Below are 21,286 nucleotides of genomic sequence, written 5' to 3' on the forward strand. Positions count from 1 at the left end.
CTATATAAATATAATTGTATCAATAAATACAAAAACAGAAAAAAAAGTTTTACCTGCATATTTTCTAATTAAAAAAAACAAATGTCAAAGTTAAAATTTTCGCCTGCTTATTCTTCATGCTATAACTAAAGTTTGGTTTAAATATAATTCTAAATACTTTTAAACATGTGATAATTTTTGACATATAAATTATTTTTTCACGATAATGTACATGTGTAAGTTGTCTTTTGCAGTAAATTTGGACAGAATTTATTGGAATAGTCTAGTCATGTCATATTACCATTACTCTTACTGTCACCCTAAAGAGTAATGCTTTAACTTCAGTATCTAATGTTAAGTAAATTAACTTGATTCATAATAAATTAAACAAAGAGTACTGCCAAAGGAACATTCCACATGCTTTTTTTGATATAAACTTTAAAATATAACAGAATTCCTTTTAAGAGAAAATAATTATATTCTGGTAATGATGGACCAATTTTTCCATTGTGGTTGTGTATAGTAAGTATGCTTTTATTTCTTTATCCAGATAGAATTATTTTGTAAACTGTGTATTTATTCCTAACAATAATAGGAGAAGGTACTAAATTAAAGTGATATTCTGTTATGATCAATATGCCTATTATTATTAAAAGTCAATAATACATATTATTCCAATTTTATTTTACTCTTGATAAAGAAAATAACCCACTTTTCAGTGCCAATATTAAAAAAATGAGATCAAAGTTCTTCAATGTCAAATGAAGTGTCAAATGAAGATGCTGAAGCATTTTGTTGAAGAATAACTTGCTTAAAGTGCACAAATTCTATGTCATATATCTTGGTACATGTCCACAAATTGAACACATCTATGTAGCCAGTTCTGAAATTAAAAAACAGAAAATTACCACCCATAAAGCTCATATCATGTTTTCTTCCAGTACTATCCACTACTGCTCATCAGCACACTGCAAGAGTAACTACTATCTCCATTTATGACGCTGGATAACTACTTTATGCACTCCCTAAGGTCGAATCTGTCTTCCAATAGAAACTATTAGCTTTCCTGGGGGAGGCGTTGTGTCCATTCATATCTTCTGCCCATTCTTAATTGCATTATTCATTTTTAAAATTTCATTTAAATTCCATTTATTTAGCATACTGTGTAATATTAGATTGATGTGTACAATTTAGTGATTCAAAACACTTCCCTACAACACCTGGTACTCATCACTACAAGTACATTCCTTAATTCCCATCACCTGTTTAACTCATTCCTCCTCCCATCTCCTCCCTGGTAACCATCAGTTTGTAATTTATAGTTAAAAGTCTGTTTCATGGTTTGCCTCCCTTTATTTTCCCTTATGATTGTTTTGTTAGTTAAATTCTACATAGGAGTGAAGTTATATGGTATTTGTTTTTCTCTGACTGACTTATTTTGCTTAGCATGATACTCTCTAGCTCCACCCACATCGTCACAAATGGAAAGATATAATTCTTTTTACAGTGAGTAATATTCCATTATATACATACACACACACAAGCACACACACACACACACACACAAACACACACTACTTCTTTATCTATTATTCATCAGTCAATGGGCAGTTGGGCTGTTTCCATAATCTATTGTAGACAAAGCTGTTATATATATCAGGGTGCATGTACCCTTTGATTTAGTATACTTTGGGTAAATACCTAGGGGTACAGTTGCTGGATCATAGAGTTAAAGACCTAAATGTGATACCTGAAACAATGAAAATCTGAGGAGAACACAGGCAGTAACCTCTTTGACATTAGTTGTAGCAACTTCTATCTAGATGTTTTCTGAGGTAAAAGAAACAAAAACAGTAATAAATTATTGAGACTTCATCAAAATAAAAAACTGCACAGGGAAGAAAACAATCCACAAAACTAAAAGGAAATCAATGGACTGGGAGAAGATATTTGCAAATGACATATCTGATAAAGGGTTAGTATTCAAAATATATAGAGAAATTATCAAACTCAATAGCCCAAAAAATGAATAATCTAATTGAAATATGGTCAGAAGACATGAATAGACATTTTTCCAAAGAAGATATCTGGATGGCTAACAGACAGATGAAAAGATGCTCAATATGACTCATCATCAGGGAAATGCAAATTAAACCACAATTAAAACCACCTTACACCACTCAGAATGGCTAAAATCAACAACACAAGAAATAACAGGTGTTGCTGAGGCTGTGGAGGAATGAGAATCCTCTTGCACAGCTGGTGGAAATGCAAAACTGATACAGCCACTCTGGAGAACAGTATGAAGGTGCCTCAAAAAGCTAAAAATAGAACTACTCTATGACCAAGAGACTGTACTCTAAATATTTATCCAAAGAAACTATTGGACTTTAAAATGTATTGACACTTGTGCTGATAACTAAATGCTATTACTTTTCATTGAATAGGTCCAAAGTGGTACCCTTCTCGAGTTGGCCTGCAGCTAGAACGAGGTAATAATCACGTTTGATTGATATATTTTTTAAAATTTGGAATCCCTTTTATGTCATCAATAGCTAATATTTGTTTATCACTTACTAAATGGTAGTTCTATTCCCTGCCAGAATATATGTGTCAGAATACTTGTACTGTTAGTAATGACATCATGCAAATTTAGTCTTTTACAGTTTCTTCACATAAAAGACACCACTAAAACTAAAGAAAATACCAAACATTGCTTTTCATGGGCAAAAGAGCAAGCATTTATTTAACTTAGTGGTGGAATGAGGGGGTATGAGCAAATGAATACAAGAACTCAAGGATTGTTTTTAAGCCCAGGCTTGGAAGTGTCATATGATCCTGGCCCTACATTCTGTTAGCTAAAGTGAGTGACTAGGCTAACCCATATTCAAAAGACTGGGGAAATATACACCCAGTCTTAATTAGAGATACTGAAATTCATACTCTAAATGATATGGATATGGGAATGGTGAAGAACTGTGATTTCTGTAATAAATCTGTCATACAAACTGGTAACTAAAATGTGTTCTCTCTTCCTACCTTTATTAATATACTTAATAATGTTCTGGAAGCACAGAGTTAAATTTCTAATTCTTAAAATCATTGGATTTCTACAATATAAAGGTGAAGAGTTGGCCCTTTCCTTCGCATTGCTGGCTCCAACCATCCACATCCTTTATACAACAGCTTTGACAAACCCCTAGGTACATATCTTAAAGTCTGGTCCATTTTGGGGAAGAAATGCTCAAGAAAGATGATTTTTTAAAATTAATTTGGACTGGAGATTCAGGAGCCTTAAGTGGCTGAATCCTGGTATATGCTGAAGCATGATACAGATGGCATAGTTCTCACTTTGGAAAATATACATAGACATAGAAGGCCAGGGGCAAAGTTCCTGGATTGCTGACTGAGTCTGAGTGGTATTATTAATAATATTCCTGGATTTTCTTGAGTCCTTCGATTCACTTGTCATATTGATTGGACAAAATTTTAAAAATATGACAATAAAAATAATAAAAATATGCCAATGCTCAGTTCCTTGAAGTCATCAAGTGATACAGGAGTAAAAGCGAATCTCCTCCTCAAAAATGTCAATACATAGGTGTATGTTGGATAGATGTTTTCAGCATTTTTTGGTGTTACAAAGGTATCATATTTTTTTGTCCTTAGTAACATTTCTTGTTGTCATACATGATTGTCAAGATATTATTAACCCTTCTTATATCAGTCTTTACCTTGATTTATGTTGCATTAACTTCCTACTATTGTGTAATAAATTACCACAAACTCTGCTGAAAATAACAATCGTTTAAAATACAGTATGGTGGCTTCTCTGCTCAAAATATCACAAAGCTTATAATCAATGGGTTGGTTGAGCTGAATTCTTGTCTCAAGGCTTTTAGAAATTCCATTGACATCTCCATTCTTGTCGTTTGAAGAACTCACACTGTTTTGTGATTGTATGACAGAGCCTCCTATTTCATCACTAGTTGTCACGTCCTACAGGCCACTGCAGTTCCTAGCGACTACTTGCATCCCTTGCCATGGTCCTTCTCCATCTTCATCTCAGAAATCTTTCTGGTACTTTATTCCTAGTATTCTAGTACTTTGAATCTTAATTCCTCTCTCTTATCTATTCATGCAGATTTAAATAATACATGATTAACTCAGACTCACTTGAATAATCTCTCTTATGAAGCCACATAGCATAACTTAATCAAGGGTATGATAGCCTTTCCTATTCATCTTGGATTTATCAAATACAATCTTCAAAATTAATATATATCAATGCATATCTTATCTTACTTTAATATACCTGTAATTATAAATCCATGTATTAGATTCTGAAAATTATCTAAAATAGTCATAAGTTAATATTCAGTGTGTCTTGCAAAAATAGAGAATGGAACAACACTTTTTCATAACTGAGGATAATATAAATCACAAATAGGTTAGCATAAAAATAATATAAGCAAAACAACAATGGCAATAATAATAACATTATACTTGTGAGATTCATGAGCTTTAGGCCACATTTTTTTTCTGTATGGTATATCCTTTTTAAATAAAACAAATTATATTTACCATAATCTCATTTATGAACATTTAAGCCTTTTCAATTATTTTGCAATAATAAATAATGCTAAAAAATATCTTTGTGATATATCTTTCAGTACACATATGCCAGGCTTATCTACTGTTTAGTAAGAAGGGGACATTTCCTTTACAATTCTTCTAAGACATCAGTTCTGTTTATTTTCCTCCTATTTCATGAGAAACTCCTCAGTAATCTTTGCTGTATGTTTCTTTTACTACTTTGAAAGCCTGGAGTGCTAGAAACCTGTCTCAATTTCCATTCTTTTTTCAAACTGAATACATAAATAATCTCATCAAGCAGCATGGCTTTAAATGTTAATGACTTTCAAATATCTACAGACATACTTATCCAACTGTCTATTTGACAGCTCCTACTTGAATGTCTAATAAGTATCACAAGCTTAACATGCCCTAACTTAAATCTTAATTCCCCCACACGCCCAAATCTGCTCCTTACCTAGTCATCTTCCTAGGGAAGTTAATGAAATTATAATGCACCTAAGTACTCAGGCCAAAAATCTAAGAGCTGTCTTTATTTCATGGATATACTCTCCTCTCAAGTTGAACCTGCTCTGTGTTCAAAACATATCTGAAATTGATGCATTTTTAACATTTCTGTCAGTGGCCTCTTAATCCAAAAACTCCCCAGTTTGATGAATGTGAGTTCCTCCTAAGTAATCTTGCTTCCCTTCCTCCCAGTTTCCACACAACATCCATAGAGATCATCTAAAACATACATCATGTCACTCCCCTTGTGCTTTGCATTGACCACTAAAATTTATTCACTCTAATTTATCATATGATAAAAGCATTTAGAGAACAGTTGACATAATTATACTTGTATTATATTGGTTATGATATTACCTAATATCACGTTTTCTCAGAACACAACAGGACAGGAGCTGGTGTTGGTCTGAACTTTGTTTAGGTAGAGGTGGGAAACCACTGTACATGTGAAAAATTGCTGATCTCACTGATGGGTTTGTTTACATTTTACTTTAAATATTCATACTACATTGAAAGTTCTACATATAATTTTTCCTTAGCTGTTACTGGTTTCACATTAAAAATTGCTTTTTAAAAATCACTATGTCTTGAAATTGTATTAAATTAATATTTTCTTATTATTTAAGGTGGGCCCTTTTTGAAGGACTACATAACCATTCAAAGCATTGCAGCTTCCTCCATTGTCACACTCTATTTTACAGACTTAGGTCAACAGGTCAGTTGGATTACAGTAAGTATCAGTTTAAAATGAAATATACATGTCCCACATTTTGATAGGAATAATTAGTTGTCAAAAGGACAATTGTTATCAAATAAATTCATAATGAAACCAAATACTATACTGAATGGTATTTTAAGTTTTCCATCCTTACTAGGATTAGTGGCCAAAATTTTACACAAGAATTATAGCAATGGAAATACTCAATTGAAAGGATAAATTCTTTTTTAAAAAGTCAATCTATTCTATGACTGATGGCCCTATTTCTGCTTCCTCTATGCCATGTTATTTAAATGATGTTTCGTAGCTCCTCCTTCAAAGAACCCGGGGATATGAGGATTTTTGACATTAGAAAGAGAAGAGATAGAATATTCAATAAACAATGTTCTAAGGCAAAGGGAAGACATTTTGGAAAATCAGAATGAAGTGATGAGGCATCTTTGAGTTAGGAGATTGTGGCATATTTTTTTGGTTCTTCTTGAAGGAGGAGCTTTCAAAGTGGTGGCAGCTGAATCCAATGACATTATAAGAATGAAGAATACATTAAAAGATATGTAGGACTGGGGCACCTGGGTGACTCAGTGGGGTGAGTGTCTGACTTCAACTCAGGTCTGGAACTTGCATTCGTGGGTTTGAGCCCCACATCGGGCTCTGTGCTGTCAGCTCAGAGCCTCAAACTTGTTTCAGATTCTGTCTCTCCCTCTCTCTCTGCCCCTCCCTTGCTCGCACTCTGTCTCTCTCTGTCCCTCACAAAATGAAATAAAACATGAAAAAAATTTTAAAGAAATGTAGGACTAAGAAACAAAATACCTTAGCACTAGTTCACAAGCATTGAATTATTCATGTTAGTGGAATAGATAGATGGAATAGCTTCAGTAGCAAGAGGAAATACTAGGTGATACTTAGTAACAGAGGCAGTAGAAGAGTTAATTTGATAAATAATTCTGATGTTGATATACAAAGAATAGTGCAATCATTGTATTTTTCAATTCAATAATTTTATTTATACTATTTAGAATTTTAATATTTTTCTGATTAAATTCTATTCCACATTTGCAATGTGATTGCATTTTAATACTTTCTGTATGAAGAAAGGTTTCCTTTTTGCCATCATTAACAGTCAATATTATCATCAGCAGTGCTTTGAGTTTTCCCTTCAGAGTTAAACACTCAATTTTTAAAACTATTCCAAACACAGGACAATTTATTCATTATTATTTAATTCTCAAATAGAGAAATTCATTTGCATTTATTATTTAAATATTGTCACATCTTTGACTTTTCTAACATTCTCTCCTTTAATATGCATTATCTCCCTATATTTAGGTCATTATTTACATTTTAGTATTATTACTTAAATAGTTGCTTCAGTTTTCAGAGTTTGTTGGTTCAGCTTTTGACTACTAATTTGTTGTACAAAAACACTGAGTTTAGAAAATTGGGCATCTTTGTGAAGTGTAATATTTATAAAAGAACCTATTAATGCATGCATTATGTAGGCAAAGGGTTGAATACTCAAATGTGTTATCAACAGACCTTTACTAAAGGAGATTTTAGACAAGCAGATTCTGATCTTCAAAGGTTAAAATATTCATAGTTTTTGTCCACATTTATGATGAAAAGAAAATTCTGTCTACAGAAGTTGCATCAGGACGAGTGGCATTAATGGTGAGTCTATTAAAAATGCCAGCTGCACGTTTGGATAAGCACTGAACAGAGAAAGTGCTAAGGTGGAATTCTAGGACAGTTGTACTAGAAAATTATACCTTTTTTGAGAGGAAAGTCATTTAGGTGACAAAGAGAACCCTGGAAATAGGATGAATATTTTTAAATCAACCCTATGGTTTACATAATCTTTTGCTCCAAATGAGTCAGTCCTATTAAATGCTAAAAATACACATATTACATTGAAATCACACCTACTTTATATCAACTAAATTATACAATAAAAGCAATATTTTAGTGTACCTAACATTCTTATACATTATAAAACACTAAAACGTGCTCCTATAATAAAGACGTTATCATAGGGTTGGGTTTTTTGTTTTTGTTTTTTTTAGAAACAATCTCTTTATCAAGGTCAAAATTAAGATTTTGATAATCTTTTTCATCAAGTAAGAAAACACTTGCCTCATTGAACTTATTGAAGGACTTAGGATAAAGGGTTAATATAATAATCCTCATTATTAGATGCTATTACCTAAATATCCTATTCACTTTTCACCATTTTTATGTTCATTCCTGTGTATGCCTATCGTTCTGTGCAATTTACTTGTGTACAAATTCAAGTATCTAAACCACAATCAGATACAGAATTGTTCCATTGCCACAAAGGAACTCCCTCATATCATGCCTCTATATTTACCCACTTTTTTTCCTATCTTGGGGCAACTACCGACCTGTTTTTCATTTATATATCTTTGTCATGTGGCAAAAGCTATAAATGAATTATACAGGTTCTTTTGTTAGATTGATGTATAATTTTCTTTAAGTACAGTGCCTTTGGGATCCATCCTATCTGTTTCATCTATGGATACTCAGTTCTCTTTATTATGAGTAGTATTTGGTTGTTTGAATGTAAAGTTTGTTTATCCATTCACCCAGTGATGGGTATTTGGGTGTTTTCAGTATTTTGCTATTATAAATAAAGCTGTTATCTATTTTTGTGTAGGTATAAACAGAAGTTTTTATTTATCTAGCACATACAAAAATATCTTTTATATTGTAGACAAAGTCCTTTGTCTGATAAGTGTTTTGCAAATATTTTACCTCAGTGTTTAGTTTGTCTTTTCGTTTCCTTAATGAGATTTGTTGCTTTTCTTTTCTTTGCAATAAGTTTTCAATTTTAATGCAGTTTAAGTTGTCAGTGATTTAATGATCTTGTCTTTGATGGACATTTAGGCTCTTTCCAGAACTTGGCTATGGAAGGTCATTTTTTAAATGTACGTGTCTGATAATTCTGTTATGTGTGCCTTAAGTTTATAGATTTCAAATGTCTACTGTTTCCTTGGATTTGATTATAATATTTTACTCCTGCCACACCCTTACATTTCTGACCTAGTGCAGAAAAATATGTATGGAAAACTTGTAAAGATAACTTGAGGCCTCAAATGATGTTATCTTCTTTTCAAAATTATTTATTTATCATCCTACAGAAGGACTAATGACATTATTTGGTCCAGGTCATCTGAATCCAGTTGATGATTAAAATGCTCTCAGGCTGAGCACTAGTTACTGTAAAGGCAGATTTACTTCTGCTTCCCTCTTCTATGTCTCAACCCAAACCTGGAGATTTTATAAGGCTATCTCTCTGTCTTTAAAAGATGCCAAGCAACAATTTTTGTCCTTCCCTTCTCAGGCACCCTCAAAAAATTTAGTCTTCTCCTCAGGGTGCTATCAGACTGCATTACCTAAAGGCACCTGGGTAGTTCAGTTGGTTAAATGGCTGACTTTGGCTCAGGTCGTGATCTCACAGTTCATGAGTTCAAGCCTTGCTCGGGCTCTGTGCTTATAGCTTAGAACCTGGAGCCTGCTTCAGATTCTGTGTCTCCCTCTCTCTGCCCATCCCTCAACCTCTCTCTCTATCTCTCTTTCTCAAAAAATAAATAAACATAAAAAAAAGACTTCATATCCCAGATTCAATCACTATTCTAGAGTCCTGTTTAAAATATCTTGACCTTGTGGGGTGCTTGGGTGGCTCAGTTGGTTAAGCCCCCAAGGTCAGCTCAGGTCATGATCTCATGGTTAGTGGGTTTGAGCCCTGCATCTGGCTCTGTGCTGCCAGCTCAGAGCCTGGAACCTGTCTTCGGATTCTAAGTCTCCCTCTCTCTCTGACCCTACCCTGCTCATGCTCTCTCTCTCTCTCTCTCTCTCAAAATAAAATAAAAAGTTAAAGTTAAAAAAATAAAATAAAATATCTTGACCTTCTAATTCTTCAATGACTCAGGAGCTCTATGAATCCTGAAAGACGTTTTGGTCAATTTTTCTTGTTGATCTCATTACAATGGTTTATTTTGAACAACCTAGAATAGAATTCTCCATTATATGTCATACATATAATGATTAAATTAAGAAAAAGCTTTCTTGGGGCGCCTGGGTGGCTCAGTCGGTTAAGCCACTGACCTCGGCTCAGGTCAGATCTCAGGTCCGTGGGTTCGAGCCCCGCATCAGGCTCTGTGCTGACAGCTAGCTCAGAGCCTGGAGCCTGCTTCCGGTTCTGTGCCTCGTTCTCTCTCTGCCCCTCCCCCTCTCATGCTCGCTCTCTCTCTCTCTCTCTCTCTCTCTCTCTCTGTATCAAAAATAAATAAAACATTTAAAAAAGAAAAAAAAAACTTTCTTTAACTATTATATTAGCTTCAATATTTCTCATTCAGTAAAAAGTGGTATTACTATTGGGAAATGCTCTCATAATTTTAAGAGCTCTCCCATCATTAGAATATTAAGGTAGACATTATTTTATTTTGTCAGTAATTTTCAAAAACTATGAAATGTGCAATTTCTTTTGTTTTCAACTGTCAATTGCAATTTTAAAAAATAAATGAAGACAACACCATCCTAATAATAATAGGACTAAAAAGTTTTTTTTCAAGAGAGAATGAAATGCATTAAACATAGTCTAAGCACAAAGATTCTAATCAATCTGCAACAATTGCAGCTTTGTGTTACAATTTATATTTCTAAAGCTGCTTATTGTCTTCTTCCTTTTTCAATTTATACATATCCCAAGTTGGATATGCCATGGAAGTTCTAAAAAAAATCTCAATTACCTAGCTTGCCTAGTATCACTGAATTTTACATTTTGACCCATACATTAGTTCAATACAGTGAACATTCTATAAAGCAAAAGCATGAAAATGATATTGGAAATAAGATGGAATTTAAAAGTAGTGTGCATGTGTGTTTGTGTGTGTGTTCAAAGAAAAAAAGAAAGGATATCTGCTTATTTTGAACATATAATTTCCACTGAATTTTGGTTTATAATGGACTTCCTAGTCTGTAAATTCATCTGATTTGCTGGGGTTTATAAGTGGCCTATTTGTTTTTTTTAGCTTTGGTTTTGAATTTGTTCTTGTTTAGTAGGAGAAGATAAATTTCTTTTTCAGGAGTGAGTCTTATTAATATTTCTCTATCTGGCTCTTGTTTTTATTTATTCTGAAACTATTTTTTGATTACTTTCTAGGTTTAATAAAACACCTCTCTTCTTTTTTTATTACTTGCACCCAAATAGATTTTCTTTGAAAATGCTTTGTCCAAAAGTTATTCTTATCATTCTCTAGTGCTTTCAGGTCAGGGGACAGCCTTCACACTTTGGTACTGTTTTAACTTCCATGTTTCAGATGAACAATATTTGGGATAAAATATTGGGCCTCCTAGAACATATTACTGTAAGCTAGCAGATTCTCCTGAGTTATATTTAGGTTGTGATGGAGATAAAGCTGTAGTTTAATTTCCTGATTGAAAGAAGCTTCATATTTGTGATAGTATTTTTATTAACTTAATAAAGAGTGACATAGGATCAAGGTTAACTATTGTTCATAACATTTTTCATAACTGACATAACTAGAGGACTTGCTCAAATTTGACCTGACTAGATCAGATGGCATTGTAATAAATATTTTAAACTTTTTATTATAATAAAACAATTACTCAAATTATTCTGGAGTATTAACCAGACTCTATTATCAGACATTCAAAAGTGGTAAACATTTTTTTCTTTACGCTTGAATAATCAGGCATGTTGTATGCCATAAATTAATATAGTCTATCATTAAAATGTTTTCTTGACACTAAATTTGTCAGATGTTGCATGTTTACCTTCACATAAAAGTCTTTCTTGGCTAATGAGATGATAAATACCATTAAATGAAAAGAAATATATACCTAAACAAACCTACATAAATAGATATTTATACACACACATATACACACATATATAATTCTATATATGATATATGAACATATGTTATATGTTCTAAAGATGTAGTTATATTAAACTCTCACACGAGATAAGAATATAATTTCTAATCAATGTGCACACCTGCATATTTGGGTAAAACATATGCAACTTTGTTTTCTTCGAAAATTATAAAAATGGGCAAAGACAAAGCAAAACAATAATGGCATTTGAATTTATCTTTCTCATGTTTGTGTCCATTCTCTTTGAACACTCAGAGGTAAAATATTTTCCTTTTCTGTCTGAAATTCCAGAGAGCAACTTTAATCTGGTTTTAGCATCAGAATAAAACCAAATAATGGACAGTTATAAGATTTAGAAAACATTCAGAAAACCAGGCGACCAGTGAACTTTCATGCAATCAACCAGCCTTGTGTCCAATTGTCTTTCCAAGTCTTTTGATTATTTCTCTATAGATCAGATATCTCTCTCCACATATATGGTTGACTTTCAGCTTCAGAATTCAGAAGGCAATCCTTTTAACTACCTACTAAGACTCATTAGAATTAAGGTCTAAAATTTCCAAACAAGAGAACTAAATTATTTCTATTTGAATCAGTGTCAAAACAATTGAATACCAGATGACACAGCCATATAAAGATTAAAAAATAAATAAAAAGGACAGTTACTGTAGCTAATTCCATTCAGTGACAGGGACATTTCACACAGAAGATAGACTGTGTATGGGGCTGAGGAAACACAAAAAAATAGGTTTATAATAGTTTGGTTAGTTAAATAAAAAATCCTTTGTGAAGAAATCATTACATTAAACTCAATGTTTTTATTTTACTTTTTTATTTTTTTAATGTTTTTATTTATTTTTGAGAGAGAGAGAGAGAGAGAGAAAGCATGAGCAGGGTCAGAGAGAGGAGTCACAGGATCTGAAGACAGGCTCCAGGCTCTGAGCTGTCAGCACAGAGCCCGATGCGGGGTTCGAACTCACGAACCGTAAGATCATGACATGAGTCTAAGTTGGACACTTAACCAACTGAGCCACCCAGGCGCCCCTTCAATGTTTTTAATTTAAATTCATCATTTATAATTGTTCTTTCCTTAAGTCTTGACAGTTCTTCCAAAGACGACTTCTTTTTAATTTTGTGAGCACATAGCCTAATGCATTTTAAACAATAAATAATGCTGCCTGCCCAACGTACTAGTTCATTCAGTAGGCTGCCTATGGACATGCTTATTGTGTTTATATGTAAATCTTAATGACATTATATTATTTTTTATTTATATCACCTTCTTACTTTCAGGTATTTTTGGCTGAATACACAGGACCTTTGCTGATATATCTCCTCTTTTATTTGAGGATTCCATACATATATGACATGAAGGAGGGCTCGGGAAGATTGCGCCACCCAGTGGTACAGTAAGTAATACATATTGTATCTATAGGTGTGTATATTGTATCTGTGTATATTGTACCTGTATTGTATAGAAATCTATGCTGTATCTGCAGGAGATAAGCTAGTAATCAGATATTATTTTTAAGGTTGTTTATAAACTCAAAGTGTATTACAGTTAAAGAAATATTTTAAGTAACTTTAAATAATGTATAGATACCAACTTGTGAATTTATATACAAAGAATTATTAAGTGTACCTTAAAGTTCAGGTAACATAAATTCATAATGATCACAGTAGGAGAAATCTGGAAATTTAGAAATATCACAAAAAGTTTAAAATTATAAAGCTGAGAAGTCATATATAGGGTTCAAGATATAATACTAAATAAAATATAATAAAATATATGCTTCTTTAAAAATATGGGCAACATTTATAGGAAAGAAACAATGACATATAAACAGGAAAAAAGGTTTTAAGTTTTCTAATATTTGTTTATTATTTTGAGAGAGACAGAACATGAGTGGGGCAGGAGCAGAGAGAGAGAGGGAGACACAGAATCCAAACCAAGCTCCAGCCTCTGAGCTCTCAGCACAGAGCCTGACACAGGTCTCAAATTCTGGACCATGAGATCATGACCCGAGCTGAAGTCAGACAGTTAACTGACTGAACCAGAAACTTCACTGACAGGCACTCCTCCCAAAAAGGTTTTATAAGTTTCTTTTAGTTGATCAACATCTAAAATTAAATTCTACTTTAAACTAAAAAGTGAAAATAAAGCACACACAAAAAAGATGAAGTCATAGCATAATGTGAAAATAATCTTTTTCTCATTGTCTCTGTCTCTTCTCTGACTCTTTGTTTCCGTCTGTCTTCTCTATTCTTAAAGAGAAAGAATAATTATTCAAGATGCTACACTGAGATGTAGTGTTAGCAATTTGTTAAGAAAAAAAAAAGAACATGATTTAATGACTAAACTGTAAGTGATTAAAAAACAAAATTTAAGGGGCGCCTGGGTGGCTCAGTTGGTTAAGCGTCTGACTTCGGCTCAGGTCATGATCTCACGGTTCGTGGGTTCGAGCCCCCCATCGGGCTCTGTGCTGACAGCTGGCTCAGAGCCTGGAGACTTCTTCAGATTCTGTCTCTCCCTCTCTCTCTGACCCTCCCCTGTTAATGCTGTCTCTCTCTCTTTCTCAAAAATAAATAAAAAACATTTAAAAAATTAAGGAAAGCTTAAATTCAGGGGACCCTGGGTGGCTCGGTTGTTTGAGCATCTGACTCTTGATTTCGGCTTAGGTCATGATCTCACAGTTTGTGAGATCGGGCTCCACCTGGGGCTCTTCTCTGACTCTGTGGAGCCTGCTTGAGAACCTCTCTCTCCCTCTCTCTCTGCTCCTCCCCAACTTGCATGTGCTCTCTGTCCCTCTCAAAATAAATAAATAAGCTTAAAAAAAAAAAAGGCAGCACAATTTGGGTCATAGGAATACTAGAAGAAAGAGAATGATTTGACTTCTGACTTTCACATCTCAAATCAAGCTTTCTCTGGCCCTTAACCGCTGTGCCGCAGCCACACTGGCCTTCCATTCCTTCCATAGCCATTCCTATTCTTTGCATGACAAACATGCTACTGAAATGTTCTTCCTTTATGCAATTTATTACTTTAAAATTATATGTTCTCATGATCGCATTTGTATCTTTCCCTCTGTGAAGTTCTATGATGGATCTCTTTTGATGCCCAGTGTGTCGTCACTGCTTAACATTAGCTGGCTTACAGAAAATACTCAGTAAAAGTGTTTGGAATGATGAGGTGGGTGAGCCCATTACAAACATGTTTATTTTACAGTGGGCACTTTTAGATTATAAAAGAGAAGAACCCAACTTTGATGCGTATTCTGAGATGGCCTTTCTAAGAAAGTGGCATTTGAACTATTCTCTTCGTGTTCTGGAGGGACGTGTCAGATTTTAACTAGCAAATCTGCAGAATACTCATGTGGAAATTACTTGTAGTACAAGGAAATTTGGTGCTTTGTAGGGGAAAAAAAAAAAAACAGTGTGGCAGAAAGACAAAGAGGCAAAGGAAAATTGGCTCTCAGGGATGATAGGCAAGTTCACGGCCTATTAGAACATTAGCATTTTTCTTTCTCTTTAGTGAAGGATGTAAGGGGATGACAGTTTGTTTAGAAAGCCTGCGGCACTCTCTCTCTCTCTAAAAAAAAAAAAACATTAAAAATTTTAAAACAGGGGCACCTGGGTGGCTCAGTCGGATAAATGTCTCACTTCGGCTCAGGTCATGATCTCACGTTCATGGGTTCGAGCCCCGTGTCAGGCTCTGTGCTGACAGCTAGCTCAGAGCCTGGAGCCTGCTTCGGATTCTGTGTCTCCCTCTCTCTCTGCCCCTCCCCTGCTCGCACTGTCTCTCTCTGTCTCTCAAAAATAAATTAAAAAAAAACAATTAAAAAATTAGAAAATCTGCAGTGGAGAGTTCATAAAGACAATGTGATGGTGCTCATGTTTTTAGATCAACATATAACATGTGCTAGATATACAGCAAAACACGAAAAAAGAGCCCTTTGTATCCTAGTGTCATTCTAAGGGAATTGACTGACCGTTGGCTACCATCTTAAACATATACACAGCATGTTTTATTAAATCCTGGTGATAAAGGTTTGGGTCATGTTATTCCATAATGGCAAATATGTTAGTTTGATATGAAATCATTCCAGACTAGGTACACACAAACATACAAACTATTTTTGAAATTTAAGGGTCTAACAGAATCTATAAAATAAAATATATAAAATAAGATAAAATATATAAGGCTTTTAGGGCAACTGAATCTTAGGATGAGAGATCACCATTTTAAAGGGTAAGAAAATCAAATTTCACGTGCCATATCCCGTTGCCAAATACGCTAATGTGAATTCTCCAAAACTGCTTTGAATCGTATCACAGAGTCAAAAGTACTTTTCTGCTTGACTCGGATCTATATGTGACTCAACTACCACAAATTTCATTAGGCCTGTTAGAAACTCCTGCACACCAGACAAAGGCCTAATCTCCTATACTATCTCCATCACCATCAGGACGTGTAAAAGTGGTCCACAGCTTGGTGTAACCAGACGCTCTTTATTCAGTCAGCAGTAGTGAGGATAGAGGATACGTCTTCAAGGGTCAAGGTCTCTCCCATCATAGGATCACGTGAACTGCTTGCGCGGAGTCTGAGGCCACACCTCCCTGAGTGCTTCTAATGGCATCATCAGAGGGAAAAGCAGTCCTAGGAACCTTTCCTACACACAGCATACACAGCATGACTATCTGACTTTAACGCAAGAAGACACATCTATTTGGACACATGAGGCGTGCCACGCCATTAGCCCCATAGTTGTATGCCACCCCTGTTCTCTCATATTCCATCTCAACAAACTCCACACCATTCCATGTTGCTCTGAGTTCTCCCTGATTCCTTGAATCTGTCCATGTGGCCTCTGTAATTCAAAACCCATTATTAGCAAAATTGCCCTCATTCTCTTCCACAACAGAAACCTGGCATAGCTCTATAAAAATTGAGACTTTGTTTTCTTTTGAGTCCCTGTATCTTGAAACTTATGTGACAAAGGATAATTTTGAATGTTATGACAGGAAGAAAAAGAATTAGACTCAAACCTATTTATGAATGTACAACTGGTTTAGCACTGCTCAGAGAAAGAGTTGATGTTTGAAAGGGATTCAGCCATAAATAGAAAGAATATTTTAGAAAGAAATCAAGCAAATAAGTGACTTACCAATAATTGCAAAGTGACATATATCCAAAGAGTAAGATACAGCTGTTTGTGCTTTGCCGGTATAACATCAGCAAAATAAGTGAACTAAATTAACCATAGCTTGAACTAAAATTTCTTATTTAGTGATCTGCTATGTAGCTGGACACAGCCTCACTTTATGCTTTCATACACAATGGAAGATTTTATCACTCAAGTATTTATATAAATGCTCCTCTCAAAGACTCAACAAGGTAGGAGAAATACTGACTGATTCTCTCCTCAGGCTCTTAAACCCAAAAGGCATCTTCCTAAATCAAAACCTTTGCTTTTGCCTCTCTTACTGTCTAGAAAGCTCTGCTCCCAGATATCCACATTTCGTTCTCTTGTTTCTCACAGAATTTGTCTATTTTCATAGATATACGCACATAGAACATGGCTCTCTCCTGATAGGTACATACTTATATTTTTTTATGAATTAATGAATAATAATAAATTCCCTGAGGATTTAGCCAGGTTGACTTGTGTTTGTTTTCCCAAAAATCACTCTTATTATTAAACAAAAATCATTAATTCATTTTGTTAAAAAAAATTTCCTCCCAATGGAGACTCAATGTTTGATTTTATGTACATAGAGTAAATGACATGCTGATTTTGATGTTCAAATTTTATTGGCTCAAGTATGCAATTTTTGATCCGTATTGATTATCTCAAATAGAAGCCACAGCTTTTGAAATTCATGATTTTAATAAATGCAGTGCAGATTTTAATGGAAATATATTTTAAACCTAAGCAAGAATATATATTTCTATAAATAACATCTGACATTTACTTTTAAAATAATAGTTTTATAAATGGCAAGGGAGCCATATAGAACGCTTGTTCTAGAAATAGAACAACAGCAGCAAAACAAATACACAAAGAGATAAGCAAGATATTACAATTCGTTAGGTAGTTGAAAACCAAACATAAAGCCAACTAAACAAAACAAAAAAGCTGCCCTGACTTCATAAAAAAAGAAAGTTCAGACTTTTTCAATGTCTGGTTCTTGCTGAAGGGCAACCAAACAATGAAAAAGTTATTCTGAATATTATAAAATGTCACATGAATTCTAAGTAGGTAGTGGATATTTTAAAAACCTGTAAATTTCCCCCTATGACACCCATTCATTTGTTCTCTGTATTTACAGGTCAGATTCTGCTTTTTGTGTGTTTGCTCATTCACTTTTTTTTTTTTTTGGTTTTGTTTTGTTTTGTTTATTTTTATAAAGATTTTTATTTTATAAAGATTTTTAAGATTCCACATGAGTAAAATCATGTGTCTTTGTTTTTCTCAATCTGATTTCTTTCACTTAGCATAATAGCCTCTAGGTCTATCCATGTTGTCGCAAGTGGCAGAGGGCAGGGGAAAGAGGGAAGGGACAAAATGGATTAAGTAGAGAGGGAGATACAGGCTTCCGGTTATGGAATAAATACGTCACGGGAGTAAAAGGCCCAGCATAAAGAAGACAGTCAATGATAGTGTAATAGCGTGTATGATGATGACCGCTGTACTGTGGTGAGCATAGCATAACATGTAAACTTGTTAAATCACCATGGTGTACATCTGAAATTTATGTAACATTGTATGTCACCTGTACTAAAAACAAAACAAAACAAAACAAAACAAAAAGTGTACATTTTCTGCTTCCTTCTTGAGGCATTTTGATATGAGAACATCTATAATGTTATATATTCCTGGGGTAGGTGTGGGCAGACAACTTATGACTGGCATTATAAAATATTTTGAGTGCCATCAGAACTAACCTTATAGAGAGTGTTGTAACATAACTTTTATTGTGAAATAAATTTAGAAAATTTCTAGCATAAAAGTATTGAAATAAACATTAGTATTTGATTATTAGGAATGTTTCCTAATAAATATTGTAGCAAACTAAATAAAAATAAATAATAAAACATCTAATACATAATGCAAGCCAGACCTTTGGAAGGGAATTTAATGTTCATCTTTTTTCTTCTTTCTAGCGTGGCTTGCTTCTGTCATTGTATACACTATATCCGATATCTTTTGGAAACCTTATTTGTCCATAAAGTTTCTGCAGGACATACACCCTTGAAAAATTTGATAAAGGTGGGGATTGATGTGTTTTGTCATTTTAATTACTATTGAGAAATTGTGTGTATTGGGTTATCCATAAAATAAATACAACAATGCTTATTTCCCTTATGCTTAGATTTTTCCGTTCAACTCTACAGCTGCTCCTTAAATGCCATTTCCTCCATGACCTATTTCACTGGAGCTGCCCTCCACCAATAACCCTACATAAAAGATTTGCCATGTCCTTTTGTTACAAGACACATATCCTCAGTCACATGTGATTTTGGAAATACATAGCATTGAATTCAGACTCTATAAGTGGCTTGAAGAGGAGGGATGTCATATGTGAACCCTCCTGTAAATATATGTCAGTGTGATTAAAATGATGAGACTACATTCTGTATTGATGACAGTTGTCGGTGTGATGACAGTGTCTTTGCTCTTCCAAAGTGGTGAGTGCAATAGTTAATAACCATCCCATCAAAGAGCTGTCAAGAAAGTGGGAAGTTTTATGAAATATTAAAGTGGAAATGTACATGATATAACACACTGCAATTCAATTTTCCAATTCTAATTCTAAGTGACTAATTTAAAGATGACTTTCAAGAGGAAATATTTCCTTATCTAAAATTTCCTTGGTTTTTGTTTTTAACAAATACCTGTTTTGTAAAAATGTCAACAAGCCATTCTATTGTTGTCATAGTATTAAAACAATAAACTCTAAAACTCTCAGAAACCTCAAAAATCATTTAGACTAGCTTCTCTTCTGGCAGAAGACATTAGGATTTATCATCTTAGTACAAGATCAGTATTGTAACCTAGGACTTTTAAAACTAGGGCATTTCCCTTTATATTCTATCAAGACATGTTTTACTAATGATTAAATAACTCATTATTTTATTCATTTACTGATGGAAAATGAATATTAATGTATTTTATGTGGTACATTATTATTTTATGCTTTCATTCATATTTATTACTTGATAGACAAAAACCAATCTTGAAAGGTATTTCTAAAATATATTGTTACATTTGCCTTATATCCTAAATACCCATTTATATTAATAAGGGTTGAGCAAAGTAATGCATTTCCTTAGTGATATCAAACAAGAACTTGTAAAATACTACTTTATTGGGTGAGGAAGCATTTCATTTATCTAGCTTAGAGCATTTATACCATTTTTCATATAAAAAAAGAGCTGCTGTGTGACATATAAGTATATGGGATGATTTAAAATTATATGATAGATTTTATGTACATTCCCTAACATTTATTATGTTTTATTTGCAGGGCTGTGCCTTTTATTGGGGATTTACTTCTTGGATTGCCTACTATATTAATCACCCACAGTATACACCACCATGTATGTACGATTTCTTTCTAATTAAATCCATACTAAATTGCCAACATCAAGACTCTCTTCTAAACTAGACACAGAAATTAGGAAACAGTACACTTAAGAAATAAGCAAATAATAAAAACACTGTCAATATTAAGTTGCTTCTATGTAATACTCCATTAAATTTTTATGTATACTTAAAAGACTAGTTTGACTGGCATTGATTTATTTTCTTTCCGTAGGAACTCTAGCAAAAACATATATTGGTTGTAAATCTCCAAAGAGACAGATAGTAAAAATGAAAGGGTGAAGATTAAAAAAAAAAATTCTGTATCATCACACAATATATACATAAAATACATCACCCACATGAAATCAACTATCAGGATTTTAAAACTAAGCAATAAATATGTAATTAAAGTATTAAATATAATTCAGTAAGAAAAATAGAAGCAATTTGTTTCTTACTATTTTCCAGTTATAACTTTATTAAATATCCTGGCCATTGACTCAGATGAAGCAATTTTGTGGAAAGCACAATGGACCAAACCTAAATTCAGAGTTCCTAAACCTGGAGGAAAATAGCTGGACCAATCCCATTTCTTTCATCTGCTGCGGACTTTTCTCTCCTCAGCTTTTACTGCAGCCCACAAGGCACACATAGGACTCTCATGCAAAAGGGTTGAGGCTTCAAACTTAATTGATAATTATTTTTCTGTGGTCTAGTTCTGGTGTTTTTAAAGTTTGAAATAAATAGAAATGAATAGAGTATTCAAGCTTTATTTTAGATCTTACAAAAAGAGTTAAACTGCCTTAATATATGCTTGAAGTACCAAAACAGAATCTTTAAGATCAAGACATCTAGTTGAGCTTGCTAAGAGTTCAAAATTTTAATTCTTTTAAATACTATCGACTATAAATATTGAAGGGAGAAATTTCCTTACATCATATAGTTAAATATGCTTTATCAGAATATGTACCTGCTGACTTTA

General features: G+C 33.6%; 1 protein-coding gene across 4 annotated transcripts in view; it reads left to right on the forward strand.

Moving 5' to 3' along the window:
* Positions 1 to 21,286, forward strand: part of TECRL (trans-2,3-enoyl-CoA reductase like) — a 158,938-nt gene that overhangs the window by 50,117 nt on the left and 87,535 nt on the right. For 3 of the 4 annotated variants that reach the window (XM_029945347.1, XM_029945364.1, XM_029945357.1), the window contains exons 3-7: positions 2,427 to 2,471; positions 5,709 to 5,812; positions 13,010 to 13,125; positions 18,882 to 18,987; positions 20,246 to 20,318. In XM_029945347.1, coding sequence (XP_029801207.1) covers positions 2,427 to 2,471; positions 5,709 to 5,812; positions 13,010 to 13,125; positions 18,882 to 18,987; positions 20,246 to 20,318 — 444 coding nt within the window. The remainder of the gene's footprint in view (positions 1 to 2,426; positions 2,472 to 5,708; positions 5,813 to 13,009; positions 13,126 to 18,881; positions 18,988 to 20,245; positions 20,319 to 21,286) is intronic. The other variant, XM_029945352.1, reaches the window with a different exon arrangement.

The sequence above is a fragment of the Suricata suricatta genome, chromosome 1 (assembly GCF_006229205.1).
Source record: "Suricata suricatta isolate VVHF042 chromosome 1, meerkat_22Aug2017_6uvM2_HiC, whole genome shotgun sequence".
NCBI classification, from domain to species: Eukaryota; Metazoa; Chordata; class Mammalia; order Carnivora; family Herpestidae; genus Suricata; species Suricata suricatta.